The sequence below is a fragment of the Cupressus sempervirens genome, chromosome 10, assembly GCF_028749045.1.
Source record: "Cupressus sempervirens isolate cs-2001-9-10 chromosome 10, ASM2874904v1, whole genome shotgun sequence".
Classification (NCBI taxonomy): Eukaryota; Viridiplantae; Streptophyta; class Pinopsida; order Cupressales; family Cupressaceae; genus Cupressus; species Cupressus sempervirens.
This window is the reverse complement of record NC_143127.1, coordinates 172,748,626-172,775,871: the sequence shown is the minus strand read 5'-3', so window position 1 is coordinate 172,775,871 and position 27,246 is coordinate 172,748,626. Positions and strand designations below refer to the sequence as shown.

Below are 27,246 nucleotides of genomic sequence, written 5' to 3'. Positions count from 1 at the left end.
CTTAATAAATCAAATTACTTTTTAAATACTTGATAAATCAAATGTTTCAATTACTAACTTTTAGGAGAGCTTTATTTTTTATTTTTTATTAGAAATGACAATTAAAAAATACTAAGAATTAGAAATGAGAAGATAAAATATTTTTTTAAATAAATATACATGAATTTAAAATTTAAAATAAATATATAAATTAGAATATGATACATTTGAGGCTAATAATTAATTGCTTCAATCTACCATCAAAATTTTACAATATGATCACAAGATTTTACATACTAAACAATAAAATAATTCTTAGAATATATATAATAATTTTAAATATTATCACTTGAAAATCTAATTTCTACTCGTGTTAAGGCATCAAGCTCTTGTTATATTCCATTAATTTGTAAACCACATACATTGTCAACGACTCAAATTTAAAAGCTTTTAATAACACTGTCAATAAAGCCAAATTACGGTCAACATCCAATGACGAAAGGCGACATAGGGAAACAGAACATCTAGTGGTGTCCCTGATTGATAGATTGGCTTCTTCTGTACCCCAGTTTGTTTCTTCAGAAAACTCAAAAATCTAAAGTCGCTATCGGTTTGGGGTGTGGAGGGATTGGAGAGAGTGTGGGATTCAGGGAGTAGAATGAGCAAGAATTTGAGTAGAAGCTTCAGCAATGGCAGAACTGGATCACAGAGACAGAGAGTCGACGATGACGAAGAAGCTCTTCGATGGGCAGCCCTTCAAAAGTTGCCGACTTATGACAGGCTCAGAACTGCCATTATGCAGAACGTTACTCAAGAAAATGATGAAACGCTTCACGAGGAAGTAGATGTTCGTAAGCTTGGGATCGGTGAAAGAAAGATGTTCATTCAACGCCTCTTCAGAGTCGCAGAGGAAGACAATGAAAAGTTTCTGCGAAAGCTTAGAGCTCGAATCGACAGGTGAGAAGATTTGTAACATCAAATCCATCATTTGGCTGGTCAATACTTTCAAGATTGGATTTTTAGTTGGCAGCTTCTCGTGTCAAAGGTTTTTCCATACTAATTGGTCTTTGATTGGGCAGAGTTGGCATCCAGCTTCCAACTGTAGAAGTACGGTTTGAGAATTTAAGAGTGGATGCAGAGTGTTATGTAGGTGGCAGAGCTCTGCCCACACTGTGGAATTCTGCTAGGAACTCTGTAGAATACTTGTTAGATATTTTTGGTCTTTCACGGAACAGGAAAACAAATCTTATAGTTCTTAAGGACGTCAGTGGAATCCTCAAGCCATCTCGGTAAGTAGATGTGAGGGTTCTTTCAGATATTCAAATTGAATCGTTTTGTAAAGTTTGCAATGTGATTGAGGTCTTTCAGAGGAAGTAATTTGACAAATTGTTTGAGAATGTTGTGTATTACACTATATATGCTTGCGTTTTTCTTCCTGAAAGGATGACTCTGTTGTTGGGCCCCCCTGGATCTGGAAAGACGACGTTGCTGCTAGCTTTGGCTGGGAAACTAGACCCCAGCTTGAAGGTGAGAGCTTGATGCTATCTTTGTGGTTGTATTTTATGCTGTTTCAAAATCAGAATAATAGGTGTTAACCGGCTCTGAATGTTCAGGTGAAGGGAGAAATCACTTACAATGGCCATAGGTTGGAGGAGTTCGTCCCTAGGAAAACATCTGCTTACATAAGTCAGCATGACTTACATGTGGGAGAGATGACAGTCAGAGAAACAATAGATTTCTCTGCTAGGTGCCAAGGTGTTGGGCATAGATATCGTGAGCATTCTAAACTTTTATTCCCTCATGGCAGTGCATTTCTTCATACACAAGCTGTATTAGATTAGTGTACTATAAACGACTTTGTATACCAATCGGCCTGGAAACTTTGTATATCTTGATGCAGAGCTTCTTTCGGAGATTGTTAGAAGGGAGAAGGAAGCTGGAATCTTCCCAGAGGCTGACATGGATCTTTTCATGAAAGTAAGCTTCATTTCCTAGTTTTGGCAAAATTGAGTGATTCCTTCTTCCTCGGGGAATATTCAAACGTTTGACAGATTATAAAGCGTTGCCCAGAATAGAAAGGAGTTTTATTATTGTCAATATCATTGCACTTCTCAGTGTGTATTGTTGCATACTTCCTGCAGGCAACAGCTATGGAAGGTGTTGAAAGCAGCCTTCAGACTGATTACATTCTCAAGGTATGTCCAGTGACAGATTTTATGTTTTTAGATCAACTCAGCTGTAGATCACGGACTCTTGACCTTAAAATCTATGTGCTTAAACAGATTCTGGGTTTGGACAATTGTGGAGACACAGTTGTTGGCAACGACATGATAAGAGGAATCTCTGGTGGTGAAAAGAAGCGTGTTACAACTGGTATAGTAGCTAGTTGAAATCCAAGACGTTAAGTCTTACAAAGCAGAGTTGTGTATTAAGGTATGATTATGGCGAATTGAGAACTTTTGAATTGGTCCTATGTGCAGGGGAGATGATTGCTGGACCAACCAAAACTCTTTTCATGGATGAAATATCTACGGGATTGGACAGTTCTACCACATTTCAGATAGTCAAATGCCTGCAACAGTTTACCCATCTAATGGATGGCACAGTTCTCATGTCTCTGCTGCAGCCTGCCCCAGAGACATTTGAGCTATTTGATGACATTTTGGTACTATCAGAGGGCCATATTGTCTACGGTGGCCCCCGGGAGAATGTACTGGAGTTTTTTGAAAGCTGTGGGTTCAGATGCCCCGAGAGAAAGGGCATAGCAGATTTCTTACAGGAGGTATTGAGATTTTGAAATTCAAAATGTTAAAATGACTTCATTACAATCGTTTTTTCTCGTAGCATTATTTTCTGAAGTTTTTCTATTACCGAAGGTCACGTCAAAGAAGGACCAAGAACAATACTGGGTAGAGAAGAGCCGACCTTATCAGTACGTAACTGTGAAGGAGTTTGTATTCAGATTCAAGCAGTTTCATGGAGGATGTTTGTTGGAAAACGAGCTAGCAGTTCCATACGAGAAGAAGAGAAGTCACAAAGCAGCTTTGGTTTTTAGTAGACAATGTGTGCCCAAAATGGAGATCTTTAAAGCCTGTTTTGCCAAAGAATGGCTTCTGATCAAGCGCAATTCCTTTGTTTACATCTTCAGGACTGTGCAAGTGAGTCTCGAACGATCTAGAATCCATGTGATTTTGGGATGAAATCATAATTGTGTAAGAATGTCAAACTTCAATGAAAATCATCAGTAGAAGGATGACATGTATCTAAAATACCAACTCGTTTTTGCAGATTATAGTATTAGCTTTCATTGCATCAACTGTATTCTTGAGGAACGAAATGCATCATAGAACTCGTGAGGATGCAAATATGTACCTTGGAGCACTCTTTTTTGGCCTCCTCATCAACATTTTCAATGGTTATGCAGAATTAGCAATGACAATCGCCAGGCTTCCAGTGTTCTTCAAGCAGAGAGATCTGCTCTTCTACCCTGCATGGGCCTTCACTCTTCCTACCTTCTTATTACGAATACCAATTTCATTGCTGGAAGCTGGCATATGGGTGCTCATAACTTACTATACAATTGGCTTTTCCCCTGAAGCTAGCAGGTAATGCTAGTCCTAGGTCATATGCTAATAAGAAATGACCTAATAAACCCTAATCCCCTGACCAGATTTTCAATTCCCTCCAGCTGACGTGAATTCATCTGCAGGTTTTTTAGACAATTCCTTTTAATGTTCCTGGTTCATCAGATGGCAACATCCTTGTTCCGCCTTATTGCCGGAATATGTCGGTCAATGATCATATCTAACACCGGAGGAACTGTATCTCTGCTTATAATTTTCATGCTTGGAGGATTCATTCTTCCTAAAGGTTGGCAATTATATCCTTTCTAACTTACAGATATTCTAGGGCATTCATACGAGACAATAAAAGACAAAATGTTGTTGATACACGTTGAGGTTAACCGTATGGTGGATTTCTTATGCAGAGAGTATTCCGAAGTGGTGGATATGGGGTTACTGGTGTTCACCTTTAATGTATGCACAGAATGCTATCACTGTAAATGAGATGCTCGCTCCTAGATGGCAAATAGTAAGTCTTCCATGGATAGAGTCAATTATGCTTAAATTGAAATATTAAGCTACAATTGATAGGGTTAAAAAAAAAAGGTTACAATTTTTCCTTGAAGCGAAATTTACCCTGGACGAAAATGACTAGTTTCCTGAAATGCTATTCTCTCTTAGAGTGCAGAAAATACAACAAATTTAGGTGAAGCAGTGATGGAGAGTCGTAGCATCTATTCAGTGGGATATTGGTATTGGCTAGGAGCTGCTGCACTGTTGGGGTTTACGCTACTCTTCAATGTGCTTTTCACTTTTGCTCTTGCATATCTAAATCGTGAGTTATATTAATACTGAATACGCATGCAAATTTTTCTCTTTGGATTGCTCTCTCCTTTATCCATTTTTTTTATAACAGGGGATTTGTTTGGCTGTAGCTCTTGGCAAACCTCAAGCTGTTATTCCCAAGGAAGCTCGAAATGAGATGCAAGACCAAGATAATGATAAAGAACAGAGTGTAAATGTGTCGACGTCAAGAAATTGGGCTCTACCACGCTCATTGTCATCTGCAGATGGCAGTGATACTTGTAAGAGAGCTTTTAAAATACTCTGTCTCAGATATTCTTCGTACTTCAACAGATAGAATTTGAGTAGGTTACTGCACGATCCATATGATTCTGATTGTTAGGTTATGCAGTTGAAATGCAGATCAGAAGAATGAATATCTCATCAACTAGTCTGAAAGGCAAAAAGGAGTCAGAATTGGAAAGCACATCAAGAGTCAAACGAGGGATGGTTCTACCATTTCAGCCATTAACCATGTCTTTCGAGGGCATCAATTACTTTGTTGGCATGCCTCCAGTACGCACAATGAGCCCTGAGACTGATGCCCTTTTGCTCGATTTGGTGATTTCTAGTTTAGGGTTTGTTTTACATGAAGGATTTGGCTGAAAAGTCTCGTCTCGGATTGCAGGAAATGAGGGAACAGGGAGTGACTGAAGAAAGGCTTCAGTTGCTCCGAGATATCACGGGGGCATTTAGACCTGGTGTTCTTACAGCATTGATGGGAGTTAGTGGCGCTGGAAAGACAACTCTCATGGATGTCTTAGCTGGAAGGAAAACTGGAGGATATATTGAGGGCGATGTCCGAATCTCTGGATTTCCCAAAAAGCAAGAGACTTTTGCTCGAATTTCTGGTTACTGTGAGCAAACTGATATACATTCACCACAAGTCACCATTCGGGAATCATTAATATATTCAGCATTTCTCCGTCTGCCAAAAGATGTTGAAGATGAAACCAAAACTGTAAAGTCCACAACTATGTATTTTCTCTTTGCAATTAAGTTCTTTATTCTAATATGTCAAAGTGACATGTTACTAGATGATTGATTTCCAAAACGCAGGCATTTGCTGATGAGGTAATGGAACTTGTGGAGTTGGACAATTTAAGGGAAGCTTTGGTAGGCCTACCTGGTGTCTCTGGATTGTCAACTGAACAAAGAAAAAGGTTGACAATTGCTGTTGAGCTTGTTGCAAATCCCTCTATCATTTTCATGGATGAGCCCACTTCTGGATTAGATGCAAGAACTGCTGCCATTGTTATGCGAACTGTTCGAAATACTGTTGATACTGGAAGGACTGTTGTTTGTACCATTCATCAGCCTAGCATTGACATTTTTGAAGCATTTGATGAGGTAAAGTAGTATCTAAGATGAGGCTATCTTATCTTACATTGTTGAATTCAAAGATATGTACTGAGTTCTCGTATACTGAATCAGCTACTTTTGATGAAAAGAGGAGGACAGATCATTTACAATGGACCATTAGGCCACAACTCTCACAATATTGTTAAATATTTTGAGGTGAGGATTTGTAGAAAAGGCATTACAAGAAGAAAGGTTCTTTTTCTTATTTTAATAATGTTCAACTATGGGAGGAAGGTTCTTTTTCTTATTTTAATAATGTTCAACTATGGGAGGGCCTGTTGTTTCCTTATTTCTATAATGGTCATTGCAGGACATTCCAAGAGTACCAAAGATCAAGGATAAATATAATCCTGCTACATGGATGTTAGAAGTTAGCTCCTTTTCTTCTGAAGTTCGTCTGGGAATAGACTTTGCAGAGCACTACTGGAACTCTTCTCTCTACAAGTAAATCTTTATGTTCTTGAACATTTTAACTTGATGGCCATTCGGCAGAAGCAAAGTGAGTTCATACTAAAGATACACCAACATACAACAAATAATTGACATTCAGACCTTTCCTTGACAATGTAGGCATAACAAAGAATTGGTGAGAGAGATGAATTGTCCAGCTCCACAAGCAAACGATCTTTACTTTCCAACCCAGTATTCCGAGTCATTTTTGGGGCAATTCAAATCATGTTTGTGGAAGCAATGGTGGACTTACTGGCGTAGCCCCGAATATAACAATGTTAGATACTTCTTCACACTTGCATGCGCTTTATTCTTTGGAAAAATCTTTTGGAGGCTCGGCAGAAAACTGTAAGTACTTCAATTCACTATCAAAACATCTATGGTTTAGTTTTGCCACTAGTGAACACTTGTACAAACTTCTGATTACTCCATTAACTTAAAAATGGTGTTGTTGGAAATCAGGGACAATGACACTGATCTTTTTATCATTGCGGGTGCCTTATATGGAGCTGTTATTTTCTTGGGGGTCACTAACTGTTCAACTGTACAGCCAGTCGTTGCAATAGAGAGAAGTGTATTTTACAGAGAAAGAGCAGCAGGAATGTACTCTGCAATGCCCTATGCTCTTGCTCAGGTTGGTTTCTTAGTATGTCTAACTTGTTCTATGGATGCAAATTGTGTATTTTCTTTCTGGGACGATTGTGTAATAAAATTTTAGCACCAATGTTTCGGATCATACTTCATGCTCTTTTGTTCTCCTACATTTTGATGATGGATCATATAGTAGGATCCGAAACATTGGTGCTAAAAATTTATTACACAGTTGATCCCAGAAAGAAAATATACATTGATATGAATTGTGGAAATCTGATAGACTTAATGGATGAAAATTGTCAAAGCCACTTACAAGGTAGAGTATAAGTAGGTATCTAATTCAATTTAGCATCAATGTGAAGTCCCTGCTTCATTTGCTACCTAATCATCCACTCTCCAGTGCTCCACGTCAAAATCCCCATGGTTCACCTTGCTCAGTGAATAAGTTTGTCTTTATGGTTGGTTAGTTTACTTGTGATAAATAGGAGATAATATCAGATTTTCACAGTCCATTGTAAAATATGAAGTTCATTTTTTAATTTGATTGTGTGCATTTTTTAGCATTAATGGTTGGATCATACTACGTGATCCATCATCACGATGAAAAAATGCAGGATTTGAAGTAGCAAAAAACAAAAAACAAAAAAAGACTGCACTCTTTCATCCTGATGATGGATCATGTAGTGTGATCCGAAATGTTGATACTAAAAAATACACACAATCGAATCCAGCAGCGAACTTCAGAAGTAGGAGATATTTTTCCACAAGTCAAATTGTGATATTTCTATGAGGACTTAGTTGTGTAGTTTTTTTAGTCAAACTCATGTTTCATGAGTAGTGATTCATACAAATCCATCTCTCATGACAATAAATGTTACACTTAGCACTCATTGAATTTAGTTGATGCTCACAGAAGTGAAGCTCTTAAACTTCCTAAGAGGTCACCCATATTGATAGCAATCTCACTAGTTTACTTGTGTTGATAGAGTTTTTAGGTATCCAACATCACCATGAATGAATACTGGTAATATCAATATGCATCATGCAATTAACAGATTTGAATCTTTTGTTTTCACTTTTACATTACAGGTGGTTATTGAGCTCCCATACATACTCGGCCAGACAGTTGTGTACACTATTATTGTTTATAGTATGGTTAGCTTGGAGTGGACAATTGCGAAGTTCTCCTGGTTCTTCTTTTCCAACTACATGACATTTCTGTACTTCACTTTTTATGGGATGATGACAGTCTCAATTACTCCAAACCATCAAGTAGCATCAATTGTGGCTGCAGTCTTTTATAGCATCTTCAGTCTATTCTCAGGATTCTTCATTCCCAGACCGTTATCTAATCCCCCTTACCAAGCAACTTCGTTGAATAATTTATCATCAATATCCAAAAACAAGAGGAGCCAATAGATAGGAAAAGTCAACAGATTGTAATTGGATTAGCTATTTTGATTGATTCTAATGCGTATTCTGTTGAATGCAGAAAATCCCAAAATGGTGGGTTTGGTACTACTGGATATGCCCTGTTGCATGGACTATGTATGGCCTTATTGCTCCACAATATGGAGACGTCACAGACCAATTGCAAGTGAATGGCGAAGGGTTCAAACCACTTAATCAGTTTGTGGAGGATTACTATGGATACAAGCATGATTTCTTAGGTGCAGTAGCTGCAGCGCTTGTTGCATTCCCTGTTTTATTTGCATTTATCTTTGCATATTGCATCAAGGTGTTGAATTTCCAGCAAAGGTGAAAAATCAAGGAGCAGCAAAACCTAGTGTGATTCTAATAAACCTGGCTATAATGTCAACTTAATCGAACTATGTGAATTGCATTTCAATAGAGGCTGCCATGAAAAGGCAGAAACAAATACAAACCTGCCATTCATCAAAATCATGGCAAGGGTTACATCATTTTGTCTCCTGGATCTTTCAGACGAAATCAATTTTGTAATCTCCGCGGATAAAATAAAGCTCCAAAATATTTTGAGCGGCGTGCATTATCCTACTTTATTCAAACCAAATTTACAATTTTGGGATGAAGTTGGATATAGGCACAATGGGGGACCGCGAATAATGGCTTTTGTTATTATTATTTTATTGCTATAACGTCCTATTCAAAGAAAATGAGAAGTTGACGAGTTGTCAGCCTTGTTACGTAGGATAAAGTTGTAATGTACATGCAACACATATCCACACTTAGGTGGGACCCGTCATTGTTGGGAGGATGGCCTGTTACGATAAAAAGCTACTAATTATGGCGGGCACGTCGATAGTCTGATTTAAATTTTCGTGGTTGGCAGAGCTGTTCGGCGTAGGACATGGAGCGAACATAAAAGCTATTAACTCAGAGGGCAAATGTGCCTGCAATTCAATGGATGTGGATATTTTTTAACATAATATAGTTTTTTTTTTTTATTCGTACAAAACCTATTTTTTGCATATTATGACAGAATTATATACACAAAAAATACTTTTAATTTAAAAAAAAAATTGAATGTAAATATGCTGTGTCAATTTGCATTTATTAGGGTGTATTATTTTATGCTGAGAATAATAGTTAGAGTTTAATTTGATGGTCTGAATGATTATATTGAGTTATTTGATATTGCTCACGATTCATTGGGTGGGTGTGCATCGATTCATTCAATTAGTTCAAGTGCATTTCACATTTATATTATGTCGATTGATTCAAAAACACCAACCAATTAGTCATGATTCATAGTTCATTTGTATAGTTTTTACTCTGTTCACTCAAATAGGTTTTGGGCCTTGATATGGCAAATAGTGGGCAATGCATAGTAGTGGCACAACCTAGATATGGTTATGATCTCAAAACAATGTCTCCGTCTACCTTAGGGTTCGTTAGCATACAATGACAAGTTGTATCAAATAGTAGGGGAGTATTGTTTACCACCTCTTTGGACAATAAGGGGTGCCTAGTGGAGATGCACTCCAATTCTAGATTGTATAAGGGGAGAAAAGAAATGAAGTGGGGATACATGTGGAGGATTGTGGACCCCATAGCGTAGCAGTCAAGTTAACAACACATGTCAGAAATATGACCAAATAGAGTGATTAAATAGACTACACATTGTACACATCAAAAGTGTTTTCTAATATGCATACATTTGTCATAAACAAAATTCAATTTGTAGAGTTTTGCAAGTCATATTGATAGAAACAACTTTCATAATCACAAACACATGCAACTTATTCTATCTTCAAAACAACACGATTTCAAACAACATATAAATCATATCTATAGTAGCACATCTAGAATTCATAAACTCCAAGAAAAAAGAAAATAATATTACTCCACAATAAACATCCTATTATTAATCCAAATGGTAGAACACATATGATACACAAACAATTTTTTAGTTATGATTGTCCTTCAAATTTAGATATAATTCAAAACAAATGGTAATAATTATTCATAGTGACTCTATGTCACTTATTTAACTCTTCAATTTAAATATAAAAAATGAACTTCCTCTTATCAAAATTGAAGTCCCAATATCTATAATAGGGGCCAATTCATAACTTTTCTCACGTGGATGTGTTTGCTTGGAGTCCATGCAACCTTCCCTTTTATTCTCTACTAGGAAACAACTTATGTTTGCAAACTAACACACATTCTTATGCTCCCTTGTTGTGGTTTCTTACCCCACCTCTCAAACCCACACATAAACATTTTTTCCAAGTGTGATTGCTTGCCCCAACTCTCAAACCAAATTCCTCTCCTATCTCCATATTCCTTGTAAACCTCTCTCCTATTTATGTTACTTTGAAACTAAATTAAATGAAATCCCTCCCTTTATTTCTTAGTGCTTGCAAGAAGCCTTTTCTTTTTCTATAAAAACCAAGAGGAGTTTGTCCCACACCTTTTCCTTGTTGATGTAAGTAGACTAGCACCTAACAAGGTAAGATCTCAAACTCTTACGGTAAGCTCCAAAGGTAAAGGTCAACTCAAAGAACCTTCTAAAGGTTAAGGCAATCAAGTAACTCTTCCATAGGCCCCAAATAAACCACCTATCACAATCAATTCACCTACTCCTTCAACCAATCTTCAAGCTTTACCAAACCCCAAAAGGATTCTTCACCTTCATGGTTATCACACAAACATCCCCTAGGATCTTTTACCACAAACTAACCAAGCGCATATTTGAGGCTTCAAGTACCTCAATCCACATAGAATCAACCAATTTTGAGGTTACAAACCTCATTACAAACACACACAATGAGAAAAAAAAGGCCTAAAAGAGACCTAAAACCAATTAGGCCTCCTAATCGAGTTTTAGGGTTATGACCCAAAATTCTTCCAAAACACCCCAAGAATAAAATAGACATACAAACAAACATTTTTTAGTTCTATAATAGTCCAAAGGTTTACATCTCCAATACCCTTCTAGGTACTCAACCACAAAACCCTATATTTAAGGGTTTAAGGCCTAAAAATCAAAGATTTTAGGTTAGTACTCACACGTCTAATCTTAAAACTTTCAGTATGATCTCACAAAATATGGTCTTATGAACTCTCTGTAGTTTGCTAACACCCTCTCCAATTTCTTGCAATGTGTTGTCGTCAAACCCTAGCTTGTCACATACCTAAATGCCTAACTTAAATGACAAAATACAATATGATGATGGTGGGAAGCAAGAGTGTTGAATGTAGATACTTATTATACATATGACCATCTTTTTTTTATCTATGTAACTCTATAGTTACAATGGGTTCAAGGTAAGAGATAGTCCATCTAACTAAAACCCTATGTTACATTCCAAGGAAAATAAAGACTGCAAGATTCTATACAAAGCACAATCTATCCACTAGACTATTGTATAAATGTAATCAAAATGGGAAAAGTGCAATGCAAAACATTCTTAATCCATTCCCAATGACAAGTAGGTGAGTACGGAAAAAAATAGAAAGGAAATAATAAACTTATTGGTAAGTACAATACAATTTCCCACAAAAATCACACTCCAAATCTTCAATAATTTTTCAAATTGTCTTCTCCTCTACATTTTCAAGCACAGTAGATGACCACTGACCTTCCATGAGGGAATCTCCATGAAGAAACCCAAAAAGGTGACTGTTCAACTTCACAAGTCAACAAAAAGTTACATTTTGCAACTTTTGCAATTTTGAAACATTTTATGCATTTTCCAACATATGAAAATTGAGACCCAAAAAAATATGACCAAGGGAACCCAATGGTACACCAAGACATAACATTTTATCAAATTTCCAAATTTGAATAAAGTTTGACCTTTGATTGGTATTGACTTATATTGACCAAGTGGCTAACATAGCCATATTGGGACAAAAAATACACAAATGACTTCAAACTAACAATGAACCATCTCAACTACATTAAAACATGAAGTGACATCTTAAGATTGAATATCACACAAAAAATGAAGGAAATGGTGAGGAACATCAATGTTTCTCCTTCACCATACACCCCTTGTCTTGAAAACTCAAGTCCCTTGAGTTGCTAACTATTGAAGAGTGACTCCATGCTTGAGTATGTCTATCTCTAACATCCAAACAACTTTAGTATCTAGTAGGCCTTTCCATTTCACTAAATACTCTTTATAGGTGCTCTTTCTTGTCTTTTTGACCTCCTTGGAGTCTAGAATGTACTTCAATTAGACTGGCTTACTTGGAGTTAAATTTGTTTCCCATTCCAATTCTTAATTTATATTCTCTACCATGATTTTCTCTATAACTACATTTTTTTCTTTGAATATATAAGGTTAAATCTATCATATTGAAGATGGATGGAATCCCTATGTTTCAAGGAAGTTTAATCTCAAAGGCATTGGATCCAAACTTGTGAATGATCTTGCAGGGTCCAATCTTTTTCATTAGAAACTTGGTAGGAAGACCCTTAGGAATCCTTTCCTTTCTCAAATAGGCCATAACCAAGTCCCCTACCTTGAAGTGGACTCCTTTCCTTTTCTGATTAGCTTTCTCCTAGAATTTGGAAATTGATTTCCTAACCATGACTTGACTTCTTCACGGTCTGACTTCATTGTATTTGCAAATTTCTCTCCCAAGGCACTCCTACTCTACATGTTTTTGGATATCCCTTAGCTCTAGTGGTCCTCTATGATGAGACCCATAGACAACTTCAAATGGTGTTTTCCTTATTGATTTGTTGATAGAGTCATTGTAGGCATATCCTACCTAACTAAGAATCTAATCCCATGTAACTCCATGTTGTTTGGTTAATTACCTTAGTAGGTTACCAAGTGATTTATTCACTTTCTTTTTTTTTCCATCCATTTGTGAATGATAGGAAGATGAAAATGATAGTTGGGTGCCTAACTTCTTCCACAAGGTCCTCCAAGAGTTACCTAGAAATGTAGTGTCTTGTCTGTGACTATTGACAATGGCAACCCATGAATTTTAACCACTCCTTTGAAATATAGGCCTGCTATTTGAGAAGAATCATGATTTCTCTTGCATGGCACAAGGTAGTCCATTTCGATAAATTTGTCCATAATAACAAATACATTATCCACACCCCTAGTTTTCTTAGGAAAACCTAATACAAAAAAATCCATGCTTTGTTATCCTATGACTTATTTGGGATTAAAAGGGGTTGGAAAAAACCTAAATTAGATGACACTCCTTTATCCCTCTGATAGATAACACAAATCCTAACATATTTCTTGATATCAAATTGCAACTTGGGCCAATAGTAAAACCTTGACATTAGTTCTAATGTCTTGTCTTCTCCAAAGTGTCCACCAAGTGCACCATTGTATTTTTATTTGATTATGTTCTCTCTCATAGATGATTTGGGAACACAAAGCCTACTACCTTTGAAGAGTAATCCCTCTTGCAATAAAAAATGAAAAAATTGACCATGGAAATGGTTAGCAAGATCAAAGAAAACTTCATAGGGTTATTTGAAGTCTTCATCCTCATGATATAGACCCTTCAACTAATCTAGTCCCATGTTCGTAGTTAGATTTCTTGCATGGCATAAAACCTTCTTCTCCATGCATTGACTACCTTGTTAGCTACTCCCTTTTTATGTTTTATGGAGAATGTGAATGACTTCAATTGCTCCATCCATTTGATATGTTCGTGTTTCAACATTTCCTATCTATTTAGGAAGCTTAATGCATGATTTTCAATAAACAACAAAAATTCTTTTGTCTTTAAGTAGTGTCTCCATTTTCTTAATGCTTGGACCATATCATAGAGTTCAAGGTCATAAGTGTTATATCTCTTCTTATCTTCATTTAAATTCTCATAAAATGATGCAATGGGGTGTTTTTATTGACTTCAATAGCATGTTTACTGACATCACATTCTACTATGAACACCTTAGTGAAATTAGGAAACACTAATTTTGACAACTCTACTACTTCTTGCTTTAGGATTTGGAAACTATCCTCTACATTCTTAGCGTCATTTAACTTCTCAGAAAATAATGCAATGGGGTGTCCTTATTGACCTAAAACTTGTCCAGTATCATGTTCACTGGCATCACATTCTACTATGAACACCTTACTAAACTAATAAACACAAATGTTGGCAACTCTACTAATTTTTTCTTTAGGAGTTGGAAACTATACTCTCTATTCTTAGCCCACTCAAATTTCCATTTGAATCCCCCCTTGGTGGTGTTAAGTATAGGAGAACAAATCTATTTGAAACCTTGGACAAACTTCCTATAAAAGGTTACAAGTCCATGGAAGCTCCTTCTCCCACAGTTCTTGGAGTTGACCAATTTAGTATGGCACCCAGAATTTGATGGATTCATCTTAGGGAAACCTTGTGATATGAAAAAACCCAAATAAAATAACTCTATTTTGAAAAAAATCACATTTCTCTCTATTAATCTTCAATTTCTCCTCTTCAAGATTTCGTATCACCAACTTAAGGTTCTCCAAATTCTCTTTTGTTGGTCTTCTAAACACCAATATGTCATCAAGGTAGACAATAACAAACTTCCCTATAAATTGCACATGAATTTATTCATTAATCTCATGAATGTGATTGGAGCATTTCTCAACCCAAAGGGCATAACAAACCATTTATAAAATCCCTTATTAATTTTGAATGTTGTCTTCCATTAATCACCATGCCTTACCCTTATATGATGATAACTATATTTGAGGTGAATTTTGAAGTAGTAACATGATCCACCCAAGTGATCCAATAGGTCTTCTATTATTGGAATAGGAAACCATTATCTTATTGTTATTTTGTTTATTTCTCTACAATCCACACATAATCTCCATTTTTCATCCTTTTTAGGGGCTACGACTGAGGGTGTTGCACATGGGATCAAACTTTCTCTAATTAGTCTCTTGTCTAAGAGTTTGTACACTATTCTTCTAATCTTTGCCTTTTGTTGTGGTGTAATCTTGTAGGAATCCTTGTTAGAAAATGTGGCACCTAGTATCTATCAAATCAATTTGGTGACTAATATCCCTCATATGTGGTAGGTGTTTGGTTTCTCTCCTATAACTATACATGATTGCTATTTTAACAAAGCTTCAACTTCCTTTGGTAAAGGCTCCTACTCCTTATTATTCTCCTTGTGATTTACAAAAAAAATGCATATCGCTAAAAATATTCCTCTTTCATCAGGATTACAAATTCCTTGCCTCCAACCAACATAACTGATGACAAACCTTTTCCCTTGTCAAATTGTTCAGGTAAAGGGTCCATCTTGTAATTCTTTCCATTCTTAGTTATTAGATAGGTGTTTTTTTTACCATCATTTTGAGATTTTACATCAAACTTCCATGGCCAAGCAAAGGATCAAATGATACACATCTATTGGAATGATTTCACATAAGATTTTGTCATTGTATTCTCCAATTTAAAAGTCCACCCATGCTTGTTCTTAAACTATGAAGTTTTGATGTTGTTCAACCAAGAGATCTTATAAGGTGCTATGTGTGGAGTCTCTTGAGTTTCAATTTAACTACCATTTTAGTAGATACGACATTCTCTATTGACCCTAAATCTACTATGATCTTGCATAGATTTCTATATGCCTTTCCTTGAGTCCTAAACAATGTATTTCTTTGAGGAGGTTCTTTCTTTAATGAAATCTTAAGAGTAAATTTCTTTTTAACATTAGATTCTCTCGATCCAATACTAGTATACACTTCTAAATGGTGCATTGACACTACTACTGATATCCTCTTCAATAATTAATTTATTCCTCCTCCCTCTTTCTCTAGATGAGCTGAAGGATTTGTTAGGACATTGTCCACTTGTATTCCCAACCAGATCACATATGAAAGATCTCCTTGTAAATACTGTACCACCTCTACCTATACCTCCACCTTTAATTCTACCTCTATTATTTGGTCTCCTTTGACCTCTATAACTTGGCCCTCCTTCATGACTTCCTTCCCCTCTAATTTCTTGATTATTAATTTCTTCACTTCTTCTACTTTGACCTTTGCCAATTTTACATTTTCCTTTATTATTCCTAACACTTATGTCCATGTTACTTTGGTCACCTTTTCTCCTAACATTTTCCTCAATCTTGATGACCATTTGAAATAATTCATACACTATTCAAGGATAAGAGAACTTATCTCATCTTGGATTGCATACTTTAACCCATTGATATATCTAGCAACTAGCTCCCGTTGGTCCTTAGTGTAATCCCCCGCTCCTCCCATGATAAAATTATGAAACTCCTTAGTATAGGTGAAAACATCCATATCCTTCTATCTAATATTGTCAAATTTCCCAATCATTTGAACTTCAAATTTAGCTAGCATGAACTTGCTCCTCATCATGGCTATTATTTTGTTTCATTTAGCAATAGATTTCTTATTCTTCATTTCCCTATTTGTATGGGTGTAAATCCACCACATTAGTGTAGAACCTTTGAGATTTCTTCTGGCACACTTCACCTTTTTCTCCTCCTCAACATAATTGAGGTCCAAATATGTGTCTAAGGCATCTATCTAGTCTATCAAATCCTCTCCATCCATATTTCCGCTGAAAGCATGCACCTCTACTTTGAATTCCTCTTTCCTAGATTTCCTAATGGCTTCAAGGAAATATTTTATCTTTCTCTCTCTTGGATTCTTCATCTTCTATTCTCCTTGATGGTTTAGGTTCTTGGTTTTTATCCCCACCTTCTTCCTATTCTTCCTACTCTTCTTTTTCATTGTTTGAGTTATTCTCCTTAGCCTTAAATTTATTTATCTTTTTCTTCAACCTCTCTTCCCATTTTAAATCAATTCTTTTCTCCATCTACTCAATCACCATTTCAAGGTGCTTGACTCCCTTACAAAACATATTGAACTGTCCCTACTCTATACTGAACATAAATAAGTTGATATGGCTCTAATACCAATATGATGCAAGTAGACTAGAATCTGACAAGGTAAGATCCCAAACTCCTATGGTAAGCTCCAAATGTAAATATTAAATCCAAAAATATTCTAAAGGTTAAGGTAATCAAATAACTCTTGTATAGGCCCCAAGTAAACCACCTATCACAATCAATTCACCCACTCCTTCAGCCAATCTTCAAGCTTCAACAAACACCAAATGGACTCTTCACATTCTAAGGTTATGACACATGAATCCCCTAAGAGCTCCTATCAAAAAATTACTAAGATAATTTCAGAGGCTTTAAGTATGTCAATCCACTCATAATCAAACAATCTTGAGGTTTCAAGCTTCATTACAAACACCCACAATGAGAAAACATAAAATAGGCTTAAAAGAGACCTAGAACCAGTTAGGCCTCCTAATCAAGTTTTAAGGCTATAACTTAAGTAAAACACCCCAAGAATCAAATATACATTTATTTGACGATTTTTTAGTTCTATAAGGGTTCAAATATTTAGGCCTCCAATCCTCTTCTAGGTCACTCAACCACAAAAGCCTAAATTTGAGGGTTTAAGGCCTAAAAATCATGAAGTTTGTTGTTTCATAGGTTATAGGTCAATACCCACCTATCTAATCTTAAAAAATTTAGTATGAGTTCAATGAATATGCTCCTATGAACCCCTCTATAATGAGGCAATGCCCTCTCTAATCTCTTGCATTGCACTACTACCAAAACCTAGCTAGTCACATACCTAAATGCCTAGCTTAAATGGAAAAATTTAGTATGAATATGATGGGAAGAAAAAGTGTTGAATGTAGAGACTTAAAATAAATAGGACTATCTCCCTTTTCTCTATGTAACTCCATATCTGTAGTGGGTACAAGGTGAGAGATAGTCCATCTAACTCAAACCCTATGTCATAGTCTAAGGAAAATAGAAAATGTAAGATTCTATATAGAACACAATATATCTACCAAACTACTATATAAATGTAATAAAAATGGAAAAAGTGAAATGCAAAAAATCTTTAATTCATTCCCAATGAAAATAAGGTGAGTATAAGAAAAAGTGTAAAGAAAATAGTGTACCTACTAGTAAGTACAATATAGTTTCCCACCAAAATCATAATCCAAATCTTCATTAATTGTTCAAATTGTCTTCTCCTCTACATTTTCAAGTGTGGCATGTTGGCGTTTTACACTACTAATAAAAAAAAAAACTTGATAACAAGATGGTGAAGAGAAAATTAGTCTAAGGATTAGCTACTTCCTATGCTCAACTAAGAAGTCCTCAAATCTGGACCCAACTTCAACAAAATCACAAAGATTTTCTACTCTTTAGGTTCTGCAAAACCAAGGGGTGTGCACCTAAGGAATAAAAAAGGGTTTAAAACTAGAAATCATCTTTACACTTCACTCTCTTAATGATATTCATTCACAATACTTATCCCTTAAATAGCAGATATTTGGCTACAATTCCTCTTAGATTTATAGGTAAGTTTGGGTTACAACAGCTAACCACAATACAAAGATTAAATGTAAACAAGTAATGACCAACTATTAAATTCTTCATTCATGAAAGTAAATTTGATTTGGATTTTGAATTTTTGCTTCATGCAATTCAATGATCTCTTCTCATGCAAATTAAATAAATGACCAATGCCTTATCCATTGGCATTCAGAGTCTACCTAGCAATTTTGATATGATCAATTGCATTACAATCAATATTGTTAGCAATTTACCCTAAACCTCATTTTTATGCATATCCTTCTTATTGATTGGATATCCTATCACCTTACTGAAGCCTTTACTTAATCCATTGAATTAAAAGCAATAGAAAACTAATATACAACCTATCCTAGTTGCATTAAATTGAATAAGCTTTTCTCACACAACTTCAAGATAACCAATTAATAAAAATGGAGACAAGATCCAAAGAAAATAGATATGGTGGTAAGTATCCTTTGTATTAATTTTCATTGAAAATCACACAATACTAATGACAAAATCAAAACAACTTAGAACAAGACAACATGATCCTTAAAATGTTAACATATTCTCAAGTTTGCATAGAAAAAATGCATCACAAAACTAACATCAAGAATACTAGACCAAATGTAAGCTTAGCAAAACTAAAAATTACATAAGAGTTTGGACCCTTTCTCTAGCCTTGGGATCTCATTTATATAGCATGAGATGCAACAAGCTTCAAGCCTAGAGAACAATGAAAACTATCCTTAAGATAGAAAGATATTTACAAAAGTTATTGTCATAAAAGACAAAATTTGGTGCAACAAAATAGTTTTTATAATGAATATTCCTTTTATGGGACCACTTCTATTGTGGCTTCTTTGTTGCTAAGGAGTTTGTGATTAGCCATGGTGTAATTTTCATTCCTTGTGGTGTGTGACCATTGGATTTACCTATGATGGACCAAGTTTTGATGTTAGGAAGCTAAGTTTAACTTGTGGTTCTCCATCTAAGTTATTGTATACTAACAAACTTTTAGTTACACTTGATTCTTCTAATGCCAAGTCATCGGTTTGAATTTTTTTACTTATTTCTACAGTTGATTGTTTATCCTTTTCTTCCTCTTCTTTAACTGGTGCATCAATTATTTGTAGCTCATCTTGATCCACCTCATCTTCATCAGTTTCACTGAATATTAATTGTTTTTAATGTACAAGATCTGCCATCCACTTATTGAAAAGTGAGTCATCTGGCCAATTAAAACTCAATATTTCATGTTGCTTCTTCATAACATTTTCTCCTAGTTTATCTATTTCAAATAAACTCCTCTTAAAAATAATCATAGAATACTTGAACCTTAACAACTTCCTCAGTTATTTTTGCCAACCATGCATGTGCCTTTTCATTTATGATCCTATTGAATCTAAGGCATAACAAATCATCCAGTTCTTTGGCCCATTCCTCTTTGTCTTTTAATTTATTTATTTTCTTGAGTGCATGGGGGTAAAGCTCAAATTTTCTACCTAGATACTTTGAAAGATAGTTTATGATCCTCTTCTACAATGCAATTGTTTTATCATCAAAATTAGAGAGATCATTAGTCAAGTCAAAAGTATTTTCTATTTGCTCACAAGATAGACCAATGACTGAGAAACATAAGAGAGTGACATCTTTGTCCCTATTATTCCATTTATTCACAACTGGATTCAAAGCGACATCACTACTTTTTAGCTCATTCCATATGTTCATTATTCTTGCAAATTGTTCATAAAATGTAGGCCAACCAATCTTGTCTACTAGGTACATAATTTTTTTTCTCAGTTTGTCTTCATACTAGATATCTAATTCCACATGCAATGCCCAAAGTTTTCTCTTCTCCTCTTCAAAATCCTTTGCTATATAATATTGAGGTCTCTGTAGGGTATTTGGTAGCTCTGTGAGGGGATTTGACTTGAAAGGCTCAACTAGAGGATGCAGATAAGTAATCCTAGGTTTGCTAGATTGTCCTTGATACCCTATCATCTTATTTTCAAGCTCAATTCTCTTTTGTACTTCTTTATTGTAAGCCTCTAGATCCTATTCATATTTTTCTTGTAATTCTATTTTTTGTTTTTTCTCCTACCTAGCTATAGCTAATGTGAGGTTAGCTGTTTCAACATTGAACTTTTTGCAGCCTCATCATTTGGAGTATCTTCCACTCTCTTAACAATCAAGTTTTCAGTCATTTCAATATCATCAACCTGAGAAAAACTAGCTCTAGATCCTCTTGTCAAAGACCAAATTACCAAGGCACCATGATCTTCACTGAATTTTGCACCTCTAAGTCCTTTTCTTACCTTTTCCTCAGCACTTAACTTCTTGGTGACAGTACTAAAAACCATTGCATCTGCAATATCCCAATTTGATAAAAGCAGAACCCTAGATGATCTTATCATTCTTCTTCCCTCTTTAGGGTCAAATTTCTAAACTCTTGCATCATTTAATCCTTTATTTGATCTTGTATAGCTACCTCTTCCATTTCTAGATGTTCCGCCTTCCTATTATTACACCTTTCTTCAGATTTTTCAATATTAGTTCTCCATGCAAATTGGTAGAAAGCTCTTGATTTGACAAAACTGTCATCTAAAAGAAATTCATGACTAGCTTGTTCTACCTTAGGGTCTAATTACTTTCCTCTATAATCAGAAATAGTTAGTTCAAGGCTAGGCATGGGAGGTTCCCAAGGATTTCCTTCCTCTAATTTTGTAATAGTAATAAACACCCCCCCTTGGGATCCTAATTGTTCCATTTGCTCCTTAGTGAGTCGTTCATCTCCTATATGCAAAGGAGATTGAGTGGGTGTGTAGTCTTCTATTTGGGACACGTGCTTTTCTTCTATCTTTTGCCTCTTGGGCCTCTCTTCCAAAACAATACTAGTTGATCCAACTATTTTCTTCCTCTTATCAATTGTATGCTCTTTGTTCTTGATGATGTTATAGCCAGATCTCCTTTGAATGACTAATTTTCGTGATCCTACTATAGGGGTAAAAGAAAACCTTTTCATTACTTCTCTTGCCTTATTAGGATAAAAATTGATTAAAAGGGTCTTCTTTTCATTCATGGTCTCCATAATCTCTGAAAAGGTGATCATCAACTTGTTCAACTTATCTGCTGATGTCTTTGTATTTTTCAAAGGGATATAATCTATCTCAAAATAATTAACTAATTATAAGACCCTAGAATAGACTCTCCATTTTTCTTTATTAATCTCTTGTTCGTGGAGAGAAAATTCATTTCTTATTACATCTTTAAGGAAATAGAATTGATGCTCTTGGGGACTAGTCCTAGCCTTCCATCTGAATATATCAAAAAATCCTTCACTATCATTAAAACAAGCATGGGAGATAACCATTTTGTATGGGTCTAAAAATTATATAGAAACAACCAACCACCCTTTGTGATTATAAAATGATGAGCAAATGTACAAGATGGGAAAATAGAGCCTCTTGACCTACCAATCAGTTCTGCTTCTTCCAAACCACCTAATTGCCATAACATCTCATCTGTTCCCACTGTAAGAGGTACTTGGTAGGGAAGCACATGTAGGGTTCCTTGGAATCCATATACTTTGAAAACTGTTGATATTGGATATGGTATGATGTCTGCCCAATTATGGGAAACTTTCAAACTGCTTGGGTTATCCATAGGCCTGATGAAATACAACAATGCTTTAGGTATCCTAGCGTTATATTGTAATAATAGGCTCCTCAATCTAGGTGTAAAATATCTATCAAACCTTACAAAATTGGCCTCCTCTACACCCCAGGTCATAGTTGCACTCCATAATTGAATTGACAGAGATTCTCCCTCATATTCTCTTATTAATACCATTTCCTTTTCAAAGAAAGTAACCCCCTTATACAAAAACATATGCATTAACAAAGAATAAAGACCAAAGGTTTTCTTAATTTTTCCCTTTGTAATTCCAATTAGACCTATGTGAATTTCTTCTGCTAGAAAGGATGCAAAATTAAAAATAATATCCACACCAAAGGAAGAGATTTGTACCATCGTATACATAAAATTTATTGGTACAAACTCTTGCTCATCTTCACCAAAAATCTTGCACAAAGGCATATAGACATCTATAGCCCTAGAATTGAAAAATTGTTTCTTGAAAGGCTCTTTAGTCAATGCTGTGACAAAAGTTAAATTTCTAGTTATGGCCAAGTATCCTCTTAATGCCCCTTGCCTAATTTGATCCTTGCAAGACAAGTATTCCTTCTCCACTCCCTGAAAGTCAATGACCTCATGATAATCTATGGTCGGGTCCATTCCAAAAGCTTCTTGTATTTCTTTTGTAGTAACTTTCATCAAACATTCCCCATCTATTCTTCTCACTATCCTAGCCGCTAGATCATAATTTTAGGCTACAATAGTGAGGAGGTTTGAATCCATAAAAACTCTAGGAACTACTAATTTTCCTAAGTCAAAATTCTAAATATTTCCATGAGGGGCAAAAAATTTCCTCTCTAAAAACCAGTTTTTAAGTAATTGTAACCCTATTTTAGAAGTCATGGCATCCCTAATCTAATTTCCCTTGTCAAATAAACCATCTGCAACTCAGAGCCTAGGGTTTATAGAAACTAATTTCTTTATTTGGGTGGATTCATTAGTAGACTCACTTAATTGCTCTAGAAAATCATCATGAATATTTCTATTAGCATATTCAACTTTCCTAGAGTAACCCTTTTTTGGAGGCATACTGGAACAATAATGAGGGGAGACAAGGATTCTTTTAATTATATATAGACAGAGATACTTACTTGGCCTTCTTATTTATTCTCTGAACGCTATGATGAATCGTTGACACAAAAAAAATTACAACTTAACTAGGGAAAAACTAGGTTCTTCAATAGGTCTAGGCTCTAGGAGATTGAAAAATATATTCATAGGATGAAATTCTCAACTATTTGTGCTTGGCCAAAGAAAGGGATCAAAATACTACAGAAATGGATTGCTTAATCCAGGATTTTGGACTTCCCGAGTGTTTCTAACCCAACTCATTTGGACTCATTTAATTTATCAACCAGGGACATAAACTTGAAATGGTTTCTACAAAGTATATGCTTCAAACTTCTCTCAACCTCTTCCTCCAAGAATGGCTATGCCTACCTTTCCTTTTCCTATTCCACCTTAGCAAGGGAATAAAAATTTGAAGAACATACCTACTACTGCCCTTCCAAAATTCTATGGCCTTATTAAAAAAGACCTTGAAACCTTTCTCTTTGAGTCTAACATTCTTTGTAGGATTTATGACCACATAACTAATGCCCATAAATTGAAGTTTTTCCCTCTACTCTGAAGGAGGTTTCTCTAATATGGTTCATGGGGTTGGGTGCAAATGATGTAGCAAACTGGACTAAAATGAGTAATTTATTTCTTCAAAAATATAAAGAATATTGTAGAGGTCAAGATATGAAGGGGGGTGACATTTTTAAAATGTCACAGAAGGAGGTTGAAACCTTGGAAGACTATGTTTCTAGATTCTTGTTCAATGTGCAGAAAAATACACAACATAACTTAAATGAAGAATCTAAGAAGCATCTTTTTTTGAGAGGTGTGCAAGAAGAAATCATGGAAGCCTTGGACCTAATGGCTAGAGAAGATGTTACATAAAGGACTTGGAATGAAGCTAAGGAGATATGTCAGAACTATTCAAGAGCTACTATGAAGAAAGGTAGAGGACTAAGGAGCCTACCACATAAGACTAATGGTGGGTCAAGAGTATCTAAGATGGAGTTATCTAACCTATTGACCAACTTCAAGAAAGATATCATTAATGATGTCACTAATCAGTTGGATAACCATGCAAGCCTGAAGGAAAAAGGATGAAGTGATGCTATGCTAACTAAATTTTGCTCTTGTTGCAAAGAAAGGAAGAAAAACTGCACATGCAAGACCATTGCAGTTGTGAATGCACATCCAATGCCCACTAAGTTCAAATAAATTGATGAGGATATAGGAGAAGTTATCTATGTTTCTCAAAGATGACCATGGGCTCAGAGACAAGGTATGCCTCAAGACCCTCAAAATAATTTTGGTTATAATAATAATTAGTGGCAAGGCATTATTCCTCCAAATTCTACCCATGAAGGATAGAATTGGAACAATAATTGGCCCAATCAGTAGCCATAGTATAACCAAGCCTACCAAAACCCACCTCAGTATCCCCAAAAAAATAATCAATGGCCTCAAAAAGATAACTAGTATCCTTAGTGAGGCCCTAACCAACAACCTCTCTACCAGGGGAATTGGCAACAACCACCTTAGTGGGGGCCTAGCCAACCACCTCAATGGGGGCCTAACCAACCACCTTAGTAGAAAGCCCTGATGCCTCTGCCTCCTATAGCCTATGCTAGCCCATAGAAGGAACTACAACTTCCTACTCAACCAACACCAAATTCCAACAATAAGCAACAGGCTTATTTGTTGTGGATAAATGATATTCATCTAAGGTCCAGAACCAAGTTGCCTCCACCTAAAGGACCTATAATAACTAAGGTCACTGATACTAAAAATGTTCCAACAAGTCAACCAGCTGATGCTCCAATTCCCCCATCTATGCAAGAATCTACTCCTCCATATCTGCAAAGGTTAGTTCTTGTAGCTCCATCCAAACCAAATCCTATAGCAACTGATCTTCGAGACCAACTTAAGCAAATGACTATTCAGATTCCCTTATTGGATGCACTTAAGGAGATTCCCATGTACAATAGAGCTTTAAAAGAAGCATGTGTCAAGCAGTCTAGTAGAAAGAAAAAGGATCCTCCTACTATCCATGTGTTGGGACAACTTTTTGATTTAATGTCGAGTAAAGCCCTAATGCCTAAGTATTCTGACCCAGAAAGTCTTGTGGTTACCATACACATAAATGGAATCCAAATTTAGAATAGTTTGATTGATTTGGAAGCATCAATTAATGTCATAACTAGAGAATTTTTGTTAAGACTTAGCATTATTGGAGTAAGGGACACTCCTACATTACTTTAGTTAGCAAACAACTCAACTGTCAAGTCTGATGGTATGATAGAAGATATCATTGTGACCTTGGATTCCCTAGATTTTCATTCAAACTTTGCTATGCTATCATCTAAAGTCACCCTTGGAGGATATCCATTAATCTTAGGAAAACCTTGGTTGGCCACTACAGACGCATGCATTGCATGTTGATTAGGAAAAATGACAATATTAGATGGTGCTAAGACTAAAAAGTTAACTCTGTACTCTCCTGCACAACCACAACTAGATCTTGACCAAGTTTCTTGGCCAAATCTTGGTGATGATTCTTCGGAAGTTAATTCTATTCAGCAACTCATGATGCTTGAGAGAAACCCATTTTTTGTATCCCAAGAAGATGATATACTGGCTGCAATCCTTACTAATCAATATGATTTCGAGGAGTCCATTTCTAAAAATCCTACTGAATCCTTACAAATGGTATTACCTAAACATGATGCAACTCAATCTCCTATAGCACCTAATTATCTTCATACATTATCACCCCATGAAATCAAATCTCCATCAATACTAGATGTTTTAATGATGGATAAGGTAAAGAGAGATGAGATTACTATAGGAAAAGAGTTGAATATCAATAATGACCTTACTGCATCTCAGATGACAATTCTCATTAAACTATTGCAAGATAGTCAGCAAGCCTTTCCATGGTACTATACTAACATGAAGGTTTTAGATCCTAGTCTTTGTACACATAGGATATTTATTAACTTAGAATGTAAGCCAGTGAGACAACCCCAGAGGAGAGTAAACCCAACATTAAAAGATATAGTCAAAGTAGAGTTACAAAAACTTCTTAGTGTTGGATTTATCTATCCTATTTCTGATAGCTAGTGTTGGTCACCTCTAGTTATTGTTTCAAAGAAGGGAGGAAAATAGAGAGTATGTGTAGACTATAGGGAGCTTAATAAAGCCACTAAGAAGGATCACTTTCCTCTACCATTTATTGATCAACTACTGGATAACTTAGCAAGAAGGAGATATTTTTCATTGCTAGATGGTTTCAATGGATATGATCAAATCCAAATCTCTCCAAAAGATCAAGATAAGACAAAATTCACCTATCCATGGGGAATGTTTTCTTACTCTATCTTACCATTTGGATTATGTAATGCACCTGCAAATTTTCAACGAGTGGTACTTAGCATATTTTCTGACATAGCCACTGATTGTGTTGCAATCTATATGGATGATTTCACCACTTATGGTGACACATTTGAACAAGCTCATGCCAACTCAGAGAAGGTGCTAAAAAGGTGTCAAGAATACAATGTTTCTCTTAATAGTGAGAAGTGTTATTTCATGATAGAAGGAGTTGTTCTTGACCACTACCTTTCCTCTTTTGGAATTCAAGTGGACCCTACAAAGATTACTATAATTACTAATCTACCAATGCCAACGAAGAAAACATATGTCAGAAGATTTCTTGGACATGTTGGTTACTACAAGAGGTTCATCAAAGACTTTAGTAAGCTTGTTGCCCCCTTGTACAACTTACTCAAGAAGACAACTGAATTTAAGTGTATAGAAGATTGTGAAGCAACATTCAAACAATTGAAGGATGTTCTGACTACA

At 35.7% G+C, this 27,246-nt stretch overlaps 1 protein-coding gene across 1 annotated transcript; it reads left to right on the top strand.

The window, feature by feature from the left end:
- Positions 1–2,120: 2,120 nt before the first annotated feature.
- Positions 2,121–8,802, top strand: LOC149533181 (ABC transporter G family member 42-like). Its single transcript, XM_089807788.1, has 18 exons — positions 2,121–2,174; positions 2,262–2,352; positions 2,460–2,761; positions 2,856–3,137; positions 3,268–3,584; positions 3,689–3,849; positions 3,968–4,071; positions 4,224–4,377; positions 4,478–4,627; positions 4,738–4,901; positions 5,014–5,346; positions 5,445–5,735; positions 5,820–5,903; positions 6,058–6,191; positions 6,318–6,545; positions 6,660–6,831; positions 7,881–8,134; positions 8,283–8,802. The coding sequence occupies exons 1-18, from the start codon at positions 2,130–2,132 to the stop codon at positions 8,551–8,553; spliced, it is 3,537 nt and encodes a 1,178-aa protein (XP_089663914.1). The 5' UTR covers positions 2,121–2,129; the 3' UTR covers positions 8,554–8,802.
- The last annotated feature ends 18,444 nt before the right edge of the window (positions 8,803–27,246 follow it).